General features: G+C 41.1%; 1 protein-coding gene across 7 annotated transcripts in view; it reads left to right on the forward strand.

Annotated features, from left to right (window-relative positions):
- LOC310958690 (disabled homolog 2-interacting protein-like) overlaps nt 1–21,420 on the forward strand; it is a 132,349-nt gene that overhangs the window by 63,995 nt on the left and 46,934 nt on the right. Inside the window, exon 1 of one of the 7 annotated variants that reach the window (XM_083929743.1) lies at nt 17,200–17,299. The exons of the other annotated variants lie outside the window; for them this stretch is intronic. Coding sequence (XP_083785869.1) covers nt 17,277–17,299 — 23 coding nt within the window. The 5' untranslated portion in view covers nt 17,200–17,276. Of the gene's footprint in view, nt 1–17,199; nt 17,300–21,420 lie in introns of those variants that run through there. 7 annotated transcript variants of the gene reach the window in all.

A 21,420-nucleotide genomic window follows, 5' to 3' on the forward strand; every position in this document is an offset into this window, starting at 1 on the left:
TTATAAACTCGTCAAATGAAACGTAACTAAACGTTTAGCTTCTATAATAATCAGTGAAGGTGTTGTTCCTCATGCATAAATGCCCACAAGGGAGCGACAGTGGACAGCAGCTCTGCTCTGCTCTCTGCCCACATTTTAGAGAATGTGATTAATATTTTACGATGTATGTTAAACATGCGCCAGTAATCGGAAGATTCATTTTTATGAGCATCTTTATGTTCCGTGAATTAAATACAGAGCCGCAGATAAACCTACAGTCTGTGAATCACTAATCTTACTATCTGAATAAAAAGCCCTGTACATGGCAGGAAAAAACTGCACCGTGACTCTCGGCCACATGTTTCTTGGTCAGCGGTGCAGTTACATTCTGCTGCCTCGCCATAGCAATGCACCAACATCACACCTCACTTTAAGATGAACACATGGGCGCACAAACTGGCGCAAGAACACCTGCTACCAACTGTACACAACGTGGGCACTGGGCGTGAAAATTACGACTTTGTTGATCTAAAACTAGCAAAGACAGTTGCGCCGGTTGCGTATCTTGCAGCGGCTGAAAGATACAGTAAAACCCATAATGTTAGCATTTCAGAGACCATGTAAGTGGCATCGCCGTGTGTTGTGACAAGCTATAGCCTGTAGTTCTGAATGGCTGCCTGTAACACGATTCCACCTAACCCCCCCCCCCTTTATTTTTCATAAAACTGCACCAATGGGTGCCATGGTGATTGTTGCAGGTGCGTTTGTTGGAGTGTGTGTGTGAGAATGGCATTGCTCCCTCACTATGCTGCTATTTACAGTTATTAAATTCTGTAAACATTCCCCAGGTGGTTCGACTGTAATATCCAACCTTTTCTATTGCTCCCTCTCTTCTTCATCTCTGCTTCTTCCTCCACATCTCACTCACTTACTTACTGACATACACTTTAAAATTGCTTTGCCAGCATCTCAACTTATATTAACCCTTCATGCTATAAGACCCTGCCTCTATTTCTCTATTTGACCTATTCCTTTTGTTAATTTCTTCTGTCTCTTGCCAATTTCTGCTTTGCTATCATTTGTCACTTTGCTCCTCTCTTACTTTCTCCGTTTATGTTAATAGTTGTGTTGGGAGCTGTTGTTCAGAGCCGCATTTCACTGGTGGATTTCTGCTACATTAAACCCAATCCTGCGCTCACAGACTTGTCCCTAGATCCTCTTCTCTCCTCTCTCTGCCCTCTCTTCTTCAATTTGTGCCACTGCACCAACATTCACTTCCTCGTGTCTCCTTTTGTTCATATTTGTCATCATTTGCTTATTCCCTACCCTGTTGTCTGCCCTCATTTTAGGGGAAAATGTCTCTTTTACCAGCTCTTCATCCTCGTTTTTTCTCTAGTCATTCCATCAGTTCCACTCCCCTGATGCTGAAAGTCACACGCTTGTTGATCCGGTTGCACTTAACCCCCTAGAACACATTATCATGCATAATGGCCTTTCACACATGCACTGCAACCCTGGAATTATATAGACATCACTTATGGCTTTAACTGATGCATTATACCTGTCGAGCAGATGGGTTTTATGTTTCTGTTATTTACAATGTCTAAAAGGAATGATGGATCATACTAATTGTGTATATTACCTTGGCATAATTATTTCCTGTGCTATGCTGCCTGTAGAATGCAACTTGTTAAGACCCTGGAGGGTTTTTAAGCAATTCTCCTGCACATTCTCTTGCAAATAGTATGTTGTGTCTTTTTAGATTGGTTATTTTGTGTAAATAAAGAAGCAAACAATACCCTTAAGAGCAGTATGTGAGAATTCAGATGTCTGAATAAGTTGGATAAGACATTAAACAGTCTCTACCCTGCCAGCACTCTATAGCCCATACTCTATGTAATGTCTGATGTGTGAATGGAGCAGGTCATTGTCCGATTCATTCTGGCACCATCTAATTCATTCATGTATTCACTGCTCTTCTCAAATCTTGATTCAGTATTCATTGGGGATGATCACCAGCACGTATACATGCACAGTATGGATGTGTGAGCCTGGACACTGTCCAGAGCGGTAATGCACTTAGTAGTGATGGCAATGACCAGTAACAGATTTTTTTTTCCCAATCGGAAGAAAAACAACAGCAGTGCTTTCATTATGTTCATTGCAGCAGTATAATGAAGCAGAGGAAGACTGCATCTTTCTCCTCCTCCTTTTCTCTTTGGCATCCTTCCTCTCTCGCCCTCGTATTTACAATGCATCAGCATGATCTGGTGTAGATGAAACAGTGCTCTCAGGGTAATAATGTTTTGTACAGAGCAGGTTTCACCTACCACTGTGCATTATTAACTTCTATCCCATGCAGACTAGGACAGCAATAGCATCTAAAAACGTAATGACTCTAATTAGGTGATGATTGTAAGGCTTCATGGCTTTGTCTTTCTCTATTCGAGATTGTAATGAGGACTTTATTAATTCAAGAGTAATGCCGTGTTGTTTATGTGCTGAGCAGTGGTGGGTGTTTTGAAAAGGTTGAGCTGTCCTGCTTTCATAAACAGAGAGCTCTTCATTTGCTTCAAGGACAGAGATGGCTATTCAGTTTCAAAGTTCTTGCACTGTGCGCGTGTGTGTGTGTGTGTGTGTGTGCGCGTGCGTGGATCAAACACACCGACAAAAAATACCCTTTTGTTATTAGATATTTTCATTTATTATTATTATTAATATCTATTTTTTTTGTAATTAGAATTCCAGAAAATAAAAGTGTACTGTAAATATGTAGTCAGTTACAAACTTAACACTGAGAGGCCACTGGCAGCTTCTCATACCTTTAAAGTGTGCCTTGCGAAATGTCCTCTGATCTTTTCAGATTCAGCTAACATCTCTAGGTACGGCCCTTCAGACAAATTCAGAAAGCTTTGCAATTAAAGGTTCCATTATGATATGCTAATGTTCAATTAGATTTCATATGGCCCCGGTTCCACTTCTCAGCTCAGCACTGTTCGAAACCTTTTGCATGTTATTACTTCCTTTAAGGAAAGTATGCACCCCTATGTGTTCGATTTACACTGTACCAAAGTAGGTTCAATGTATTCAAGGCAGTTGTGCTGTACTGTATATTGCTTCTCTGATCACTTTACTCTTTCCATAATCGTCCCTGGAGCAATCCCATTGCTGTTGACACCTGCCCAGCTGGTGGGTTTTGGTGCCTCGGTTGATGTTTAACCCTGCTGGGCCTTCTGTGAGCCCGAGTGAGCACGGCCAAGGGTCTCCTCTCTTTCATTATCTCCCCGGGTAATGAGCTGTAATGGATAGGGCCTTAGGCGTGACTGGAATACCAAGGGCCCCATCAAAGCAGCTTGCTGCACATCCCTTTAAAGGACTGCTCGGTACGCATGCAAACGCTCATTTACTCATTCATTCGTCTCTTTAATCTACTCGGGTCAGAGGCATTTCGGGTATTTATCATGCATACACAATAAATATTACAACTGTTGCGCTCTCACCATTGTCTAAATATAAGGAATACTTGTTTTCTCTCTTGAAACTCTAGGAACAGAGGTAATGTGTATGAAAAAAAAGTCACGATTCACACACCAGTGTTTATTTGGGTGGTTGATCCCTATACAGTAGTAGTATACAAGAGTATACAGAATACTAGACCTACATGTAACAGTAAATTGTGGGAGTCATTTTTCTTGTCTGTTTACTCATCAGATTATTCAACCTCCAATTTTCACCTGAAATAATCCACACAAAAAATAAATAGAACTATAAACAAAACTTTTTGGCCACAGAGAAAATCTGTTTGATTAGAACGTCCAAATAAATTCTTCATATTGAATATACACATACACGTGCGTTTGTAAAAGAGATCAGTAACACTGACGGTCCAGATGGTACTCAGTGACTCTTACGGAGCCACTAAATTACCATAGTGATGACTCTAGATGGTTTTTCACCCCTTTCGCGTCACTAACAGGCCTCTCTCTGCCACTTTACTGCTCATCCTCCCTTTCACTCCTGTTTGTAGTCTGCGTGTGTGTTTGTGGTGTGCAATCTTTATTATGGGAGTCTGCCATGGACCAATAAAAGCCCATATATTGCCAACAGGCCCCTCCACCTGTGTAACTTTGCGATCTGACATACTCTGTTATGAATTACACTGCACTTTATCAAAACTGACCAACAGGGAGATAAAGTGTGGAAATAAAGCTTCAGATTTACTTTTTAGATCACCGTCATTACAATTAACTGATGGCAATGAACCATAGCACCTTGACAATATGCATGTAGCCAAGAATGAAGCTCCAAGTTAAATAAAGACTTACAGAGGCTGGTAGATTTAGTTTTACTTGTACTTTGAGTGAGGAAAACCACATTGTGTCGACCACCCATGCTATAATGTGATATGAGGAGAGAGTCGAATGTGCACTACATCCTAACTTACTGAAGGTTTTTACATTGCCAGTTTACCATCTGGCCATCCGGTATGGTTAGAATATTTGCAAAAGGAAACCTCTTTTCAAGTTTCAACAGACTGATGAGCATCATCCTCACTTCTGTTTCTGTTTGTGAAGCAAGCCAGCAGTGATCTGTCGAGCTGGCCTCCCGTCCAAGTTTTGATTGGTTCTTCTGAGTTGCCGACTGCATGATTGATTCACTAAACTCTGTGTCCAAAATGACTCCCTCATTCACTACTTCCTATGTAATCACACCAAGTAGTTTACTCTGTAGTAAGTATTGATTGAGATTTTCCATCAACTTTACAGGTACAACGTTGACTCATATAAAAGGTGGCGCGTTGCGTTGTGGGATTGTTAGCGGAAACAAGTGCACAAGCCATGGACACAACCTTTTAATGTGCATTGTGGGATTAATTTTTGAGGGTACTTTATACAGTAGAGCATAATTGCTGCCTCAGTATGATGCTTATTTCTGTTATTTGTACAGAGTCAGATTTGTTTGCAAACTGGCTTGCAAAAATAAAGGAATCACCTGATTACCTGGCATACCGTATTACTTCACACAAGCATCTGCACAAGCTTTGTTCACCAGACTCTAGCTACTTATCTTAGTCTAAACTCCTCAAAAATCTTTCATTCTTGTGCAATGGCCCTCGTGTGTGTACGCAATGCTGCATCACTGGAACCCTTCAAGGCTAAAAAACCCACGTCTCCCCACTGTCTCACGACCTGCCTTCTAACATCAAAATCTTTGAGCATATCAATAATTTTTTATGATTTAACTTTAATTCATGTGCACCTATTTTTTATGAGTTTAGTGTAATATTGATAAGTGTGTTCAGAAACCTTGGTATGATCAAACTTTCAGTCGTGATGGAGCCTCCTCCAGACACTTTCTCATCAAGGCCAGACTGCTGCGGTTTGCCTCCACTAAAGCTCAGTTGCTGTGACCCAAGTTTTTATTAAAATGATATTTTACTCATTTTAATTCAGTTCTGTATCATGGCAATGTGAGCACTGTGATCAGATGAACGGTGTTTGGCTTGTCTGTGGTCGAAGTGGTGGACCATTAAATCCGGCCCTGGATTGAGATCTGCAAAATATCTCTTTAAGCAAATTAATTGATAGAAAGGAAGCACAGGCAGTGATGAATCAATGATTTTGGCTCAATATTCAGTAGAGATGCACCGATACAGTTTTTCTGCTCCAATCTAATACCGATACCTGAGCTGAGCGTATCGGCCGATACCTGATACCGATCCGATACTACTGCTGAATGAATGAAGCATATACCTGTGAAGGCATCAATGACATAAACATTTAGCCTTGTTTAAACAAAGGTAACAAATTAACACAATATAAATGTACTTAATATTATTTATTAACAAATAACAAAGTGTACATTAGCAGCAAAAATAAATAAATAACACTTACATGTAAAATGCGTTGCAAACGCAAAAAAAAAAATGACTGGACCGGAATGCAGGATCGGCCTCATTCATCAGATGTCCGATCCAGCTAATTAGTCAGTATAAGAGCCGATGCATCTCTAATATTCAGTGTCTAGGTCTTATTTGGCATTCTTTATATATTGAATCTGTCAGCCTGGTTTTATTCCTAATTCCTAAATAAGTGTTTCAGCCGTAACTTCTCTTCTGCGCATTGATAAGACACATCAAACGCCTATACAGTAGATCTTCTCGCATTTAAATAGTGTGTTATGTAATGCTATTTATCCTTCTTTTTGATCAATTTTAAATGTTTTATGCTCAGTTAATAAAATACTATTGCTCTAATATTTATCTCGCATGGCTCAAACTGAGTTAAAGCCAGAGAAAAAGAGAAGAGAGAGACTGGCATATGCGGCATAACAGCAGCACAGCTGGTCTGACCTAGTTAGAAACAAACATTTAAGAAGCAAGGTGCCGAAGCTGCCTGTTTACCTCTCGCTCTGCCTACAGCGCCTCCTTTGAGCACAAGGACGAGCTGCCACTTAGGCCAAACAGGTGAATTACGTGCCAAAGGATGCTCTCCTGTCACCCCCATTTACAACATGACCGCTGCAAAATAGCATTTTTGTAACGAACTGGAATCCATCAGAATCTGTTGCTGGAGTCTTGGTTTCCACTATTGAATAATTTACTGATGGCTGTCATTGCACTGCATTGCATGCTCACTACATGAAGAATCCCAAATATAGGGACAAAAACTGAAGTGAAGAGAGAAGACACGGCGTGAGACAGATCTCAGTATCCCTTAAAAAAACAACAACGTTGTCCAGATTATGTCTCTCACACCACTCCTTGCACTCAGACGATACTCTTGCCCTTTCTATCAGAAAACAGTTTATTTTCTCTGAATGATACATTCATAGAGTTTTGAGCATTTCATTGTTAACACGTTTATTCTATTCCACAACGTTCTCAGAATTTTCTCTTTCATGCATACGTAGGTTTGTTTGTATTCATTTTTTCACTTGTGCAGTGTGAGTGGGTCGATTAACAGATATTTTCTGAGTAATGTTACCTCCAAAGGTGTTAAAGGAAAGAAAATAACGATGTTTAATAATCAGAAGGCTTCAACAATTTTTAGAATAATGGCCACTGGTTGAGCACGCGCCTGTACACACGTTTTGATTCCGACTTGCAACCCTTTGCGGCATGCTGTCCCCTCTTGTACCACCTTTTCTGTGATATCTTCATCTCTACGATCAAAGGCAAAAATAATCTTTAAAGAAAAGAATATGAAGATTCAAGTTGCTGTATCCAATGTTTCCATTATGACTTGCTGTTTGCTCATGGGGGAATTGTTTGGGTCTCTGTAAATCAAAAATAAATTGTGGTCTAAACTGTATATGGAAAAGTGTCCTGAGATAACATTTGTTATGATTTGACCTTATACATATAAAATGTAATTGAATTGAATGGGTGTGGTCCGAGCAAGGATTCCAGAAGTAGGGGGATAGGAAGTTTGTAAGGGGCCATTGCCCACCCTCAGCCCCTAGCCCACCCACTTTACGTCACTGGCCCAATTTGGCATTGTCGCTAGTGTGATGCCATCACACGGTGGTCTGTAGTTTTCTTTTATTTATTTATTTTTTTGTGTCTGCTATCAAGGCTGTTACAACTTGGTTTTGTTGGCGATCGAATTAATAATAATTAATAATTAGCTCTACTGTGTTTTGCAATATATTTGAAATTTCAAAAACACTGAAAAATTATAGTAAGGGGGAAACTAAACCAGAAAAAGACCTTTTATAGATAATGCAATGGAATTTGTAATCAAAATGTACCGAAGGGTTTAATCACCCCCTACCATTGCAGAGCAATTGCATTGGATTGCACTTGCTCTGACATTGATTTCATTCTAAGAATAAGTATTTAATCTATAATCTATTCAACATGCCATGCTGAGATTGAATTAAAATCAGCTTTTTGGTCAGTACAAATGTTGTTGGAGTTAAGTATTTTATTTCTAAGAGGTCTACTGAGAGAGGTTTAAATGCACCTGTAATCACTTGTTTGTGTTTATCTACTATATTGAGCTTTACTGATTAAATCCTTACTGTACGCATGCATATATACAGAGCTGTAGATGACCTCAGTGATCTGAAATGGGCTTGTAAACCTTACAGATTTATAGACTTACTCATATAACTAAAATATACTGAAATAATAATCTGTCACTAGAAATGTTTAAGGCAGGAGTATTTGTCCACTTCAGGAGGAAACAGGTGTCCAGCAGTGAGTTACTGAGATACATTTCACATTGTGCCCGTGACCTTTTGTTTTATGTGGGTGTGAACTCAGAGCTCTGTGTTTGGACCCTCCACCACACTCTATTGTATGGTCATTTGGCTTACACATGCACGAGTGTGTTTTTGTCATCATGTGTCCGGGAGAATAAGGGCTAAGGGTGATGTCATGTTTGATGACATCATTGCAGACGTGCAGGGAGTGCAGATTAGTGGCTCTGGCTCTTCTGAACCAGCTCCCCACAGCTGCCCTGCCTTATCGGTGTGTCCCGCCCTGGCCTTTTATCCCCTTATGCCAGCTCTGTCACTGTGTATAGCTCTAGAAATAGCCTCAAACTCACCCCTATCTTCTCTGCCAGTCTACCAATCCTGGCTCAAATTGAGCATGGCAAAACCCTCCCACCCACATTCCAGTCTCGCTGCTACCAACCCTTTGGCTGGCCCCATCAGCCAAGTCACTTTGCCAAAGCTGAGCTCCAGCCTCATATGTAGTGTTTTTTTTCTGTCTGAGCCCCAGCATGAGTCCTAGTCTCCCAGCTGAACCAAGTCCGTGGTCAGGGCAGGTTGCTGGCATATGCAATACCCCAGTCCCAAGTGGAGAGAGACGGCAGCGGCAGTGGCTGGCAGGGAAAGCAGCACACCTCACACCAGGGTTGACAGGACAAAGAGCACAAACACTCCAACAGGAGCCACGCAAGGGGGGGGCAGGGCCAAGCTAAGCTGCGCCACTCACACACACACACACACACACACACGCACGCACGCACGCATGCACACACACACACATCCATGTGATCCACTAACCTCCCCCCCACCCCCTGCACACCATATGCAGGCTCCTCCCTGCGCAAGGAGACAGAAATGGGAGGTGCAGTCAATCACTGACAGTGAAAGGGAGTGGGTTTAGCGTGAGTAAGTAAGAGGGGGAGAGACAGCAGAGGAGAAAAGGGGACCAATCTTCATCATTCCCAAACCGGAGTCAAGTGTCGGGCCACCCTTAAATTCATTCATGCCGAATGAAAGAAAACAGAGAGAAGAGAGCGTGTCCCATTTCAGAGACAACACAGGAAGTAGGGCATGCTCTGCACAGGGTGAGCAAGAGAGGGTGGGAGAACGAAAGGAGGAGAGGGAGCAGCAAGAGAGGGAGAGCATTGTAGCGCTCATTCTCCACCCCTTGTCTTAAAGCAGCAGCAGGAGGAAAGAGGGAAGGAGTCAGGAAGAGAACCACAAGTAAGGAAGCGAAGAGGCAAGCACAGGAGGAAAAAAATGGAGCTTTGAAATCGCCTCTGCCCTCATCCATCCCTGCCTCTCTCTTCCTCTTTTTTTTTTCTCATCTCGTTCTGGCTCGACCTCAGTTTCCCTCTCCGCCTGCCTTTGATTGTTCTGTGGAATTCTGACAATGCCTGGTGAGTGTTTCCCTGCTTTTCACATGTCACTCTGTCCTTCTGTGTGTTGGTTCGCTTGAGTTCATGCGGTAGGTTTATATGTATTATGCGATCCGTGGCCACAAATAGAAATGTGGACCAGAGGATGCTTCATTGAGACTGTTTACGCTCCTCTGCCTCTGTGTGCTGTCCAGCTGTGCCGTCCTCCTCCTTCTTTGCTTCTCTCTATCAGTGACAATGCAAAGGAGGCTGCTCCCCCTGAGCACGCACACACACACACACACACACACACACACACACACACTCTACTACATCCTGCGTACATTCAGGTTACTCACTCATTATTATGTAATTGCTTTTAACTCCCAGAGGGCTTTCATTCAGAGCGGTGCATATCTTTTGTGCGATATATGCAACACCAGTGATAAGATAATGCAGTGATAGGGTTTTGATCATGAGTGGTGACCATAACCCAAATGTAGCAACATGACACAAAGCTGGCCTGTGTGACGGAGGGCAGCCAGCTAACACAAATCAGATGACTGGGCCACGCTGTGAGGTCAGCCGGCCTATTTTGACTGGCGTTCTCAGTCCAAGTCGTATGTGGGAGGAAATTAGCCGTTTAAAGAAAGAGAATTGCGTGTCCCAGGGATAGAGTTTAGGAGAGCAACAGCTCATTTTGTTGCAGATGCACTGTAACGCCTGCACAAGAGAGGAAAAAAATGAGTGGAAAAGGCCAATTTGGGTGGTTATTTAGCAATTTGTCCAGGCCTCAGGGAGTTTGCATTCCTGCATAAGATTGAAAGTAATCTTACAAGACGGTATTAAATGATTATGGATTATTTAAATGTGTTTCCTGGCGATAATTCGATTTCTCCACAAACATCCGCAGTTCATCTTTTGCACCGTGCACAGTTTTGCATTTGGGCGTAAAATGCACTATGCACGCTACTAACATGCATGAAATTAGTCAGCAACCTAACATCAAGTATAATTAAGTTGAGTTATTCCTTTTTAATTTGTCTGATTAAGGGGATAGAGAAAACACTGAGGCAGTCAGTAACTGTTCACAGTCCAAACCTGCCTGCCAAATTATGGAAGAAGAGTTGAGTTTAACAGTTTCTGCCGGAGGAACAGCATTCAACCAAACATTTATTTTCCTCGGAGAGAAAGCCACCGTTGGTTTAGTAAACACATAAATGATAGTTTGATGGCTTTGTGGCTTGTTTACTGCAGTATGCAGTTTCAGTGTGAGAGCTCAGCTGGTGGTCCTCTTGACTGTTGCCTGCTGTTGAGCCCTCCAGAACAAAACCGAGACTTCTGCATATTATGCTACAAGCCTTTGTGTCCGTCTGTATTTGTATGCAGAAACAGTGTGATTCCCATTCTTTTCCTCCCCCATCCAGGCGGGGAACTGTATCTATTTGCATGCATGAGCAAATGTTTCTGCACAGATTAATGTATGTGCACATACTCTTTATTCAGATATGCATATGTTTTGAACGTGTGTTTTAGTATGTTCCAATCCTATTTTAGTCAGAGATTGCTAACCAGAAACCTAGACAAGGGATGGCAGGTCAAGAAATAGAGCTCTTAGTCATTTTCACAGCCTTAAACATGCAGTTGGACCAAAAAGAGGGAGAGGGTTAGAGCGAATGTGAGATGGAGATATGGCGGTGTGAGGAAGCAAATAAGATGACTGAAATTAAATCGAAGCATAAGAGAGCTGACAGTCTGCTATTGTAAATGTTCCAATATTCTGAGTTTATTTTATTTATATTTGATTATTTAATTTCTTCATAGATCAACACAGAGCTTGTATAGTATAGTTCCGCTACTTCATGCTCTGAGTGTTCTGTGTAATTACTCTGTCATTGATCATCTCTGTGATGTCCATTGATTTACTGAGAGCTGGGGAAGTGGAGCAGAGCATTTGACCAGACACAGGGAGGCACAGGGAGGAGTACTAGGTCAGTGCCACACCCATGGGCCACTCAATTTGGGGTGGGGGGTCAATAGGTCTGAACCACTGGCAGCTTACAGAGGGGGATGGACACTAAATCCTCACCACACAAATGTGGATATCCAAACGAGCATAAATGTTTGTTCAATAAACCATATAGGTTGCTTGGTTGCTTGGTTATGTAATATAAGTGTTTTGCCATTTTTAATGTATTGTTGCTGCTCAGAAAAGCATGTATCTCCAAAGTGATTTTTTTATTTGATTTCACCGTGTGTTCATTAAGCCGGACTGCAGGAGTTTTGGAACAATTTATCCCTGATTCACCCCTCTGGAAGTCATGAAATGTGATTGTTCAGCCCAGATTATCTGGTGTTGTGAGGAGTTTACAGATCCCCTCTTAAAACTCCCAAACCCCTCACAGCCCGATAATTTGATTTTTTAGGAGTTTAAAAAATGGATGATTATGTTTACATCAGTACTTTCACAATAGCCAGTGAGAGAGACCTAACCATAGCCCAGGAGCAGCAACGGAATCTAGCCCTTGAGGCTAACGTTAGTTAGCATACTACTGACAGATAATAAGTCTTACCTCCAGTTCTCGCTGATGAATTCACACCCCATGATGACATCTAGTTTCATACAGACTCTATAAGCCTTCTGCTTTTGTTTTTGCTTTTTATGCAAAGCTTTATTACAGCAAGTTATCACTCCATGTCAGTCTCCATTTTCTTTACTTCCCCATGAGATCACAAGAAGTAGTGCATTGCTCCCTCTGCCTCGGTAATCTTAATATCCTGTAGTGTGTGTCGTGCCATTATTTTTGAAATCTTGTTGTGCGTGTGTGTTTTAGATTATATAGAAAAACATCTGTGATGTTTCTCCATATCTGTGTGATGCAACCCTGATTTGAAAATCAGTTAGGGTTTTAAAAGTGCTGTTGTCTGAGCCTCGGCTTTAATGGATTGAGAAAATGCTCCTGTCTTTAAACTTAAAGCATTAAAAGACATTTGGATTATCTGAAAAAGTGTTACAATTTTTTAGATGCATGATATTCACATGAAAGCAACGATGTGTATAAACAGTATCCATGGTTGCTGTTTTTCTATGCTCCCAAAGTTCCATGTTTGCAACAGTAAAAGTTACGTTTCAGAGGCTGCTTTACGCTTTTGCTTTGTATTAAAACTTTTATTTATTTTTGAGGAGGAGAAGGTTGGAACTGGTGTCAGCTATTCTAACACATTATGCTCTTATCTGAATGAACTTGAGAATAAAGGATCCAGAGATGTATAGTCAATTATGGACATTCAATGCACTGTAGCTTGAAGCCTTATTTTAGTCAAATTGATTCACCTGAACAGGATTTAGTACATGAAAGGAAGGGAGAAAGACTGGCCTTGTCTTGATTTCCAATGGCTTGTATTCAATAAGTTTAGAGCTTTTGAATGTGTGATGCGCGTCGACAAATTAGAGGTTTGAATTAAGGATTTCAATCCAAATTGATATTGTGAATAAAGGAGGTTTGAGGTAGGCTCAAGACATTCAGTAACATTATTCTGAATCTCCTCAACTCTGCCTGGGAGAGGATGAAAGCGGAGCATATGCTCATGATGGGGCTGCATTGGGCATAGTCAATAATTGAATCACTCCTTCACTCTCTCGATGCCCTGAAGTACGTAGTGCAGAGTCAATAGAATAGAATTGTCTTCATTGTCATTATACCTATACAACGAAATTTACAGAACAATCCCGTGAAGTGCAGAAATAATAAACAAAACACAGAAAGGGAGAGCACTCAGCCGCTGCGTCTGAACGCGCCGCCATCTTTCCTACCGCAAAGGAACTCGCAAATGGGAACAACGTGAGAGGAGAGCTCTCAAGCATCAGTCCTACAGGTCTTTTTCTGTCCTCCGGCTCTCCAACAGTACTCTTTATCTCATGTCTATATGTGTGTCGTTTACATTAACAAACACACAAAAGAGCTGATGTCACTGCCCCATCTCTGTTTTTTGTGTGCCTGCCTCTCTACAGTAAGCTGCTTTACAAAAATCGAGTGAAATGGAGGGGAGGGTGTAGAGGGATGAATGAAGGGGTGGAGGGAAGGATATCTAATGCTTCTATTGCTAAACATTTCCCCTCGCTTCTCTTCCTGCACCTACTTCTAGACAGAGAGCTGCTGCCATTGGATTAGGTTGCAACATTGCCAACAATTACCCAATATAACCTCACAATTTAAAGAGATAGAGTTGATAGACTCAGTATATATCATCATATAGACATATTAAAGGGATAAATGGTTGACCAACACGGTATATATCATCATATAGACAGTTACCAAACTCTGTATATATCATCATATTGCTCAGTTGCTACATGGACGAGATAACCTTTCAGATTGTAGTAAAGTTGAACACCCCGGGTTCAGTGTAGCTGCATTAACAGTTATTATTCTTGTTCTTGCTGTCCTCCTCAGGGCTCGACAGTGGTTGCCAGGTTGCCTCAGGCAGCCATTTTGAGAAATTGGTATCCTATTTTTGGACTGTTGTTGCCATCAGTGGCGAAAGCAAACAGCAAAACGTGCATCCCATAATAAATATTTTGATATTTGATTTTTGCTGTTACAGTCAGAACCGGAACCAGACACGTTCGTTTACTCACATGTGCACAAGCATCTGTTTCAAAGACACTGACGCAGCAAATTAACTTGTTTGACTGTAGGGTGAAAAGTTCGAATAACCTGTCAACAATGACAAACAAATGTGAACATAGTTTCTACTGAAAAATAACCAGATGGACCTAAATTAAAACACAAAAGGGACATTTGTAAATGTGTTTTTGTGTATTGGGCTTACATATAACTGCATGGGTCAGATGGGCCAATATTCTTTAGATCCCCCAAAACATTAAATAACTCTTAAAGCTTTATTTCTTGTAGCAACGGTAAAAGAAAACACACAATTCAGCAGAGTGAAATGAACAGCACAATCATGAATATACAGAATTAAGGCCAGGTACCCATGTGAATACACTAAATTTTCTGAGTCAAGCTACACATCCACCTGTAGTGCAGTTTGTACCGGGGGGCCACCACACTTTTACTAAAAAGCCCTAAAACCCTAACCCTTTTACCAAACTAACTAAAATAGCTATTATAGACTTTGGGGACATCCCATAGTTCCATTATGTGTCAGGTGTGTGTTATTTAGCTTATTTTCCAGCCTGACAACCACTTTTAAAAGTTTGTGTTGCTCCTTGTTGCAATAATATTCAGATTTTCTTTACTTGAGTCACTGGATCAATGTTGATGCAAGTTCGATTTGCTCTTCTCTCTGTCTCGTCTAGTCTTTTCATCTTATTCTCCCTCTGCTTTCCTCTTGTCCAACATGTCTCACCCTCTCTCCATCCTCCACCCACTTCTCTGCGATGCAGACTTGTGGAGGCTTGCCTGGAATTGCATGTATCTTCTATATTCTCTGCTTCCCTCCCTCTCTTTACGTCTGTGCAGACAGGTGGTGCTCCACTAAACAGGTTAGCGGTTAGCAGGGGAATAACTTCTCAGTGGCGAGGCCTCCCAGGGGCTGCCTTCAGACAGACAGTTAGTCATGACCTTGTCCTGTTGCTGTCTGCTGCTGTACACTAGGCTCATAACCTTACGCGTACACTCCCACACACTCCTTGGCACAATTTGACATGAGTTTTTCTACAAAAACACACCGACTATAATACATTTTGTGTGTGTGTGTGTGTGTGTGTGTGTGTGTGTGTGTGCACTAATACATACAATACACACACTAATGCACATATACACATGCAAAATGTAAATGCTTCCAGCCACACTCAATACAGAATCCTATTGTTCAAAAGGCTTTTTCTCATGAATAAGGAAGATGTTGAGAGCTTTCTGCATTCCTCTCCTGCTACAGTGATTACAAACAAACGTCCATAGATAGAATAGCCTTGCCCTGTCCCACATTATATTTGGAAGCAGACACACTCCAGACAACCCTATGAGGTTTGATATTATCATGTACCCAGAGGAATGAGGAAATCCCCCTGAGTGTTTAGTCTCCAGGCTTTGCCTTGGCTTTGTAGTTAACCTTTACCCAGCCTTTCTCCAGAACAGCTAGGCATGCAGGTCTGTTTACTTGTGATAAGAGCAAGCAATAATAATCCATTGCATTGGGGAGAACGAGTACATTAAACCTCCCACAGTTTCACCTCCCCAAATGATACTTAAATTGTTTTGGAGCTGGAGAACTGTTCCATCCTTAATGGGGTGTAAAGACCTTTGCACTGCATAGTTCACAATGAAGTCCATTGTTGAGGTGGACAGCTCTAACTGGCTGCTGTAGAGTTTCACATTAGTCTTTTTACACTGTGACGTCTATGTTATTTCCGTTGAATGATTGAGCCGAAATATTGTCGTGTCATTTAGAAAGTAATGAGGCCAATCTATGCCAAACTGGAAGTGTTGTAATTATTGCACAAGAAATGACTGTCGTTTCTGTGGCTTTGGCTTTTTTAAATTTTTTTGGAGCTCAAACATCAGTTTGATTCGAATCGTCTCTTGACAGCATGTCTTAGCTGCGACATCAGTCTTCCCTCACTGGGTCTCCAGATATGTGAAAACAAGCATAAAATACATCTGGCAGTGTGTCTCCTCCTTAAACCTGGCTGGCCTCATTTTCTCACTTCTCTCTCTTGCTCCCAGTTTCCTTTTTTGTGTGCCTTTTTTCTTTTTCTCCCTTTTCCTGGAGTCTATCTCTCCGGCCAAGGACCCAACATTTTCCCACAGAGTGTGGTGCTGAGGGCTGAGCCTTTGTTTCCTGCTACAGGGAAACATGGTGGAAGGAGGAGGCAGACGGACTTCCTGGCTGCCAACTCGGGGTCTATGTCAGAGTGAGAAAAAGCAGGGGAGACAGATCTGATGATGACAGAAGAACTGCGTATCCTAGAGTCTGACATCAGCTCGAAAAAATATAGATTTTGCTCTGTTTCTCAGGCTGTAGCACCTAAATAACTTCATAACAGGCTGTCAGCTCTTTTCTCTTTTTCCCCTTGCACCCCTTTTTGGGTTTAATTTGTTGTTGTCCTTCTATTAAGAACAGAGACAGTGGGAGTCAGCACTGTCCTTTACGGTACCTTAGATGCATAGTGAGCATTTATTTTGGCGGTGTTTCAATTTCAGATTAAAACTATAAGCACATAAAAAATAACTGATGAAAGAACAGAATTGTCAAAAGAGATCAGAAAAATGACCTATCAAAAAGTACAACAAAGTTGCTATAAATGCAACTCTAGCACTCGTTTTTTTATTCTGTCCTTCTGTAGGATAATTAATCAGCTTCACATTATTGTATCTTTTTAAATGAGTACAGTTATACCATAAATTGGATCTGTATTATATTGGAAGCACCACAAATCTTACCTTCATATGTCCATGTCATGAGGATATGTCATCCAGCACTTCAACACAATATAATGTTACACTGGGATATGGGCAGGCTTGTGCTAAATAGGAGCACTGTCTTTTTAAATGGGCTATGGAGAGGGGTGTGTTACTAGCAACAGACATCCTTTGGGAGCAGTGTGGTGTAACTCAGAGGGCAGAATCTCCAGCCACGTTCCCAGAGACACAAAAATAGTCCGGAAAACACTGAGACCAGCCACTAGTGAGGAATGCGACAAAGTGGATTTGTACGTTTTGGGGATCATGCTTGGAGAGGATCTGCTGGACCATGTTTCACATATTCAGTAGATCGTAAGTTTAAAAACTTTATACATTGTTGCTGTGGATGATTACGGCACAGCTGCAAACGCTGTGGTTTTTGGAAACCTCTGTTGCTGCATCCACCCACGGTTCACTCAAGGCTGTACATTGTGGCTTCATCTCACTACTTGTTCTGCTACAAAATGCCATAAAATGCTTTCTGTTTGAATACTGAATTTAAAGAAAGGTCAGCATAGGTAATTAAAAAAGCTAAAAAATGCAGTGTATCTGAATAGGAAAGGTGCTGAGAAAAATAGGAGGACACGTTTAGACTTGAACATGAAAAGTATTCAGTGCCAGAGGCAGATCTTGGCTTCAGAATGCAAATAGGATCTCTGCATTGACAGTACGCTTCACAATTTAACGTCAAATATTTGCTAAAGCTGCTTGATTTGTCCCAAACTGATATTAATAAGGATGCAACTATAAAAACGGATATAAAGTAATGTTTGCATAGGTCATAGGCAAGATGTCGTTGTTGTTTTTTCCCATCATAGTTTCGCCATGTTGTGTGGGAAGAAAGTCTCTGCCCTCTTTTTCTCCTTGTGAACTTGACTGTTTGCCTGTTTTTTTGTCCAATGCCACAGGGGCGTTTGAATATTCAGGTCAATAAGTGAAAAGCACACTTCCTGTTCTCTACTCCTTTGCACATGGTGTTATCGGTTCCCCGAGCACTTAACAGTTATGTAATTGTTCAAAAGAAAAAAAGCTGTCTTGCTTATAACTCATTTATGTTTTCCTCAGTTCGTGCTGAAGAATAGAATGACAATCATGCATTTTTTAATGTGGTTCGGTCTGTCTTGCCATACTAACATACACTACATGAATACATCGCTTTAGCATGTGAGCACAGATGCACGCACCATTTCCATGACCTTGCTGTGCCTTAAGTATTCTCACGGCTGAGTCATTACCACTGTTATGTGACAGTCTTGCCCCTACTGTAATAGTCTATTATTGTGCCTGGGGAGCTTGATTAAAGCATACCTATATTGCCACAGTTGATGCAGTTTGATGACAAATCAATAAAGGCCAATGAGGAATGACTAATGGGAAATGTTAAACTGAGAGGGCAAAACATGTATTTTTTTTATGTGTGTCCGCAACAGGGACCTAAAGGGGCGGGGAGCATGGTAGCAATGGCCCCCTTGAATCTTCGAACTTGACCTTCATTTGGATCTCTGCACATCTGTAACATTACAGTGACAAATCTGACAAAATCTATCACAGACCGACATATAAAAACCTGGCACAACCCTCAAAATAGCCTCTGTGTTAGTCGCCGCTACAGTAAGTGTCTCCACATTTTCGATTACACACACCGACGCACAAAAGGGGAAAACAATACCATCATATTGTGGTAATAATGGTAATAATGGCATTTTATAGTGTAATACTTAATAGATTCGTGTCAGGATATCATCCGAATATATATTCTCTTCTCTGCTAAAGTCAGCTTCTAATGTTGGGGAACAGTCTTTCAGACCACTCTGGCATCTCGCTGCCCTTTAGGGTTTAACATTAAGGATCTCTGGATGGCCCGGAGCCGGAGGATAAGTCACTTAATTGGGCAGACATTTGCTCAATTAGGTCAGTGTTTTCACTGTCTCCGGTCTTACAGCGATAACTATATTATCTTAGTGTCCGTCTTACCCACTGCCCCACTCTCCTCTCTGCTGTTGCATTTTAGTGCAGAATTAATGAGTGTGCCGAGTGGAAAATTGTGGTAATAGGTCATTTAAATTACAAATGCAAAAGTTGAAAAAAAAGTTTTTCTCAGGTTTGAAATAATGAATCATTCCTGCCCTGTCAAGGTTATTTTTTGGCTGGTTTTTAAAAGTGCCTTTAATTAATACAAACAGGAACCAGCCATCATCCAGCACTTATTTCCGAACATCAGGTGTCTGGTTCATTCAGAGCTGATTCATTTGAATACTTGAAGAAATGAACCCATTCAAAGACACTTTACATTTTGTACAGTAGCGCTGGTATTATGATATACGTAGATGATGATTCATCATCTTTCAAAGGAATCGTATTGTGATGAAATAATATATCGAGATATCATGATGCACAATTACATCGTCTAAATTGATAACAAGCACATGCTAACTCAAATATCTCTGAAAATCTGATGTAAAATATTGTGAGGGAATGTTATTTAATAATGGCGTTTTTTACATCACATTTTACATTACCACTATGCAGTTAAGAAACTGGACTCCACCTGGTACCATTCGAGTCCCAAGCCTCTCCAACCTTTAAGCTCCACTACCCAGAATACTTCAGCTCAGAGTTCCCTTTGCATAATTACAGTGTATAAAAATGTGTAAAGGTCCATTTGGGACTCAAATGTTGGTTAAAATAAAGTGTGGGTAGTGTCCAACAGCCGTGTGCAGGTTTTTCTTCATGCATTCAGCTCTAGTGTTCAACTCTTGTTTGCCTGTAACAAAAAAATCTACTTGGGAATACCACAGTGTAGTTAAATCCAACTATTGTCTTCTGATTTCTCTGTATTTTAGTTAGTGTGCAACTGGAAAAGTGAAGGAATTTTTCCTCTATAATTTCCCTGTTGAAACTGTGTATGTCGCTCTTAATAAGATAAGAAAACACTCAGAACTTTTCATTTGTCAAGGATTTACTACACACAGGTGTATACAAAATCAGGCCTTTTCAAGTTATTTCCATTATATTTATTAAAAAGCTCCTTTTTTTGCCCAGCCCTAATTCACAGTCACTTATGACCATTTCCAAATATTGTTGAGCATTAATTTTGCTCCTGGGCATCTTGAAATGCATTTTGTGGAACATATTTTAATGATAAATAATACAGCATAAATGTTGTAAAAAGCAAAAATCAATAGAGGAATGCATTGTATTGATTTTAGTTCATTTCATTTGAAGTGCTTACGAAATAATCAATTCCTTGCCCTCAAGTTATTCATAGCATTAGTTTTTTTCCGCTTTGTGCCTTGTCTAAGCACTGGCAAAGTATGTCCATTTTTCCTGTTGGTGAGGGTGAAAATAATCAGTCACAATCATATTTACTCATCTGCTTCATTTCCCGTAGCGTCTTTCTCTGTGTATGTGAGTGTTGGTACTGCTCGGGGGATACCACATGTGTGTGACTGTGCGTGGATGACTACTCCCACTAGACCAGGCACACAAAGTCATGAGATGGTGCTTTCCACTTGGCCATAAGACAAAAGACTAGTTGTGTGTATTCTAGTACAGCTGTAATCAATCATGATGGTTTTTCTATCCATACATGTCCCATAAAGTGCATTGTTTAAATCAATACACCGATCATTTCACATTTGTGAGTTCCCGGAACGCTATTAGTCATAAGAATGACATTTGACCTTTGGCCTGTGACCATAGCTGCTGCTTAAGGAGTTACTCATTAGTGCAACCTTTGACCTCATTATGCATTCTCTGTCTTTGCAATGTTTTGGCTGTCCTACTTGGATCGCCTAACCTCCCTGATGTAATTACTGTGAATAGAGCTGTGGACAGACACCCACACATAAACATTCCTTTCAACGTAGCAAAGTCTATTGTACTGTAGAAGCTACATAATGTGCTCTAATGACCTTTTCTTGGCTCTTAATGCCCTACTGGAAAAAGAAATAGGATGAGTGTGAGTGTGTGTCATATCCTGGAAGGCTTGGCACAAATGTATACTCTCATGAAATCCTCCCAAATGTTAAAAAAATAAAATAAACAGATTATCACAGGTAATTAGCATGTTGTGTTTTGCAGCTGTAGCGTGATCTCCTCTGTCCAATGGTTGTATTGGCTGCCAGCTGTTCTGCTCTCTTTCACTCAGCGCATGACCTCAGAGTCAGACTCTAGTCGGCCTCCCCTCTCCAGAGCAGCTCTTCACTGCTCCGTGTTGGTCTCCTGCAGTGAGTGTCCTAGCAGATGTTACACTGAATTACCTCCTAGCCTAGCAGGAACTCCACGCTCTCACTGTAATCAAGCTGTGCATGTGTGTGTGTGTGTGTTACAGTCGGGAGAGCCAATGCTGCCACTGAGCCAAACAGTTGTTCTCCAACCACCTGATCTCAGTTACCAGCCAGCCTTTCCCACATTGTAGTAGGACCCACCCG

Source organism: Echiichthys vipera (assembly GCF_963691815.1).
Source record: "Echiichthys vipera genome assembly, chromosome: 16".
Lineage (NCBI taxonomy): Eukaryota > Metazoa > Chordata > Actinopteri > Perciformes > Trachinidae > Echiichthys > Echiichthys vipera.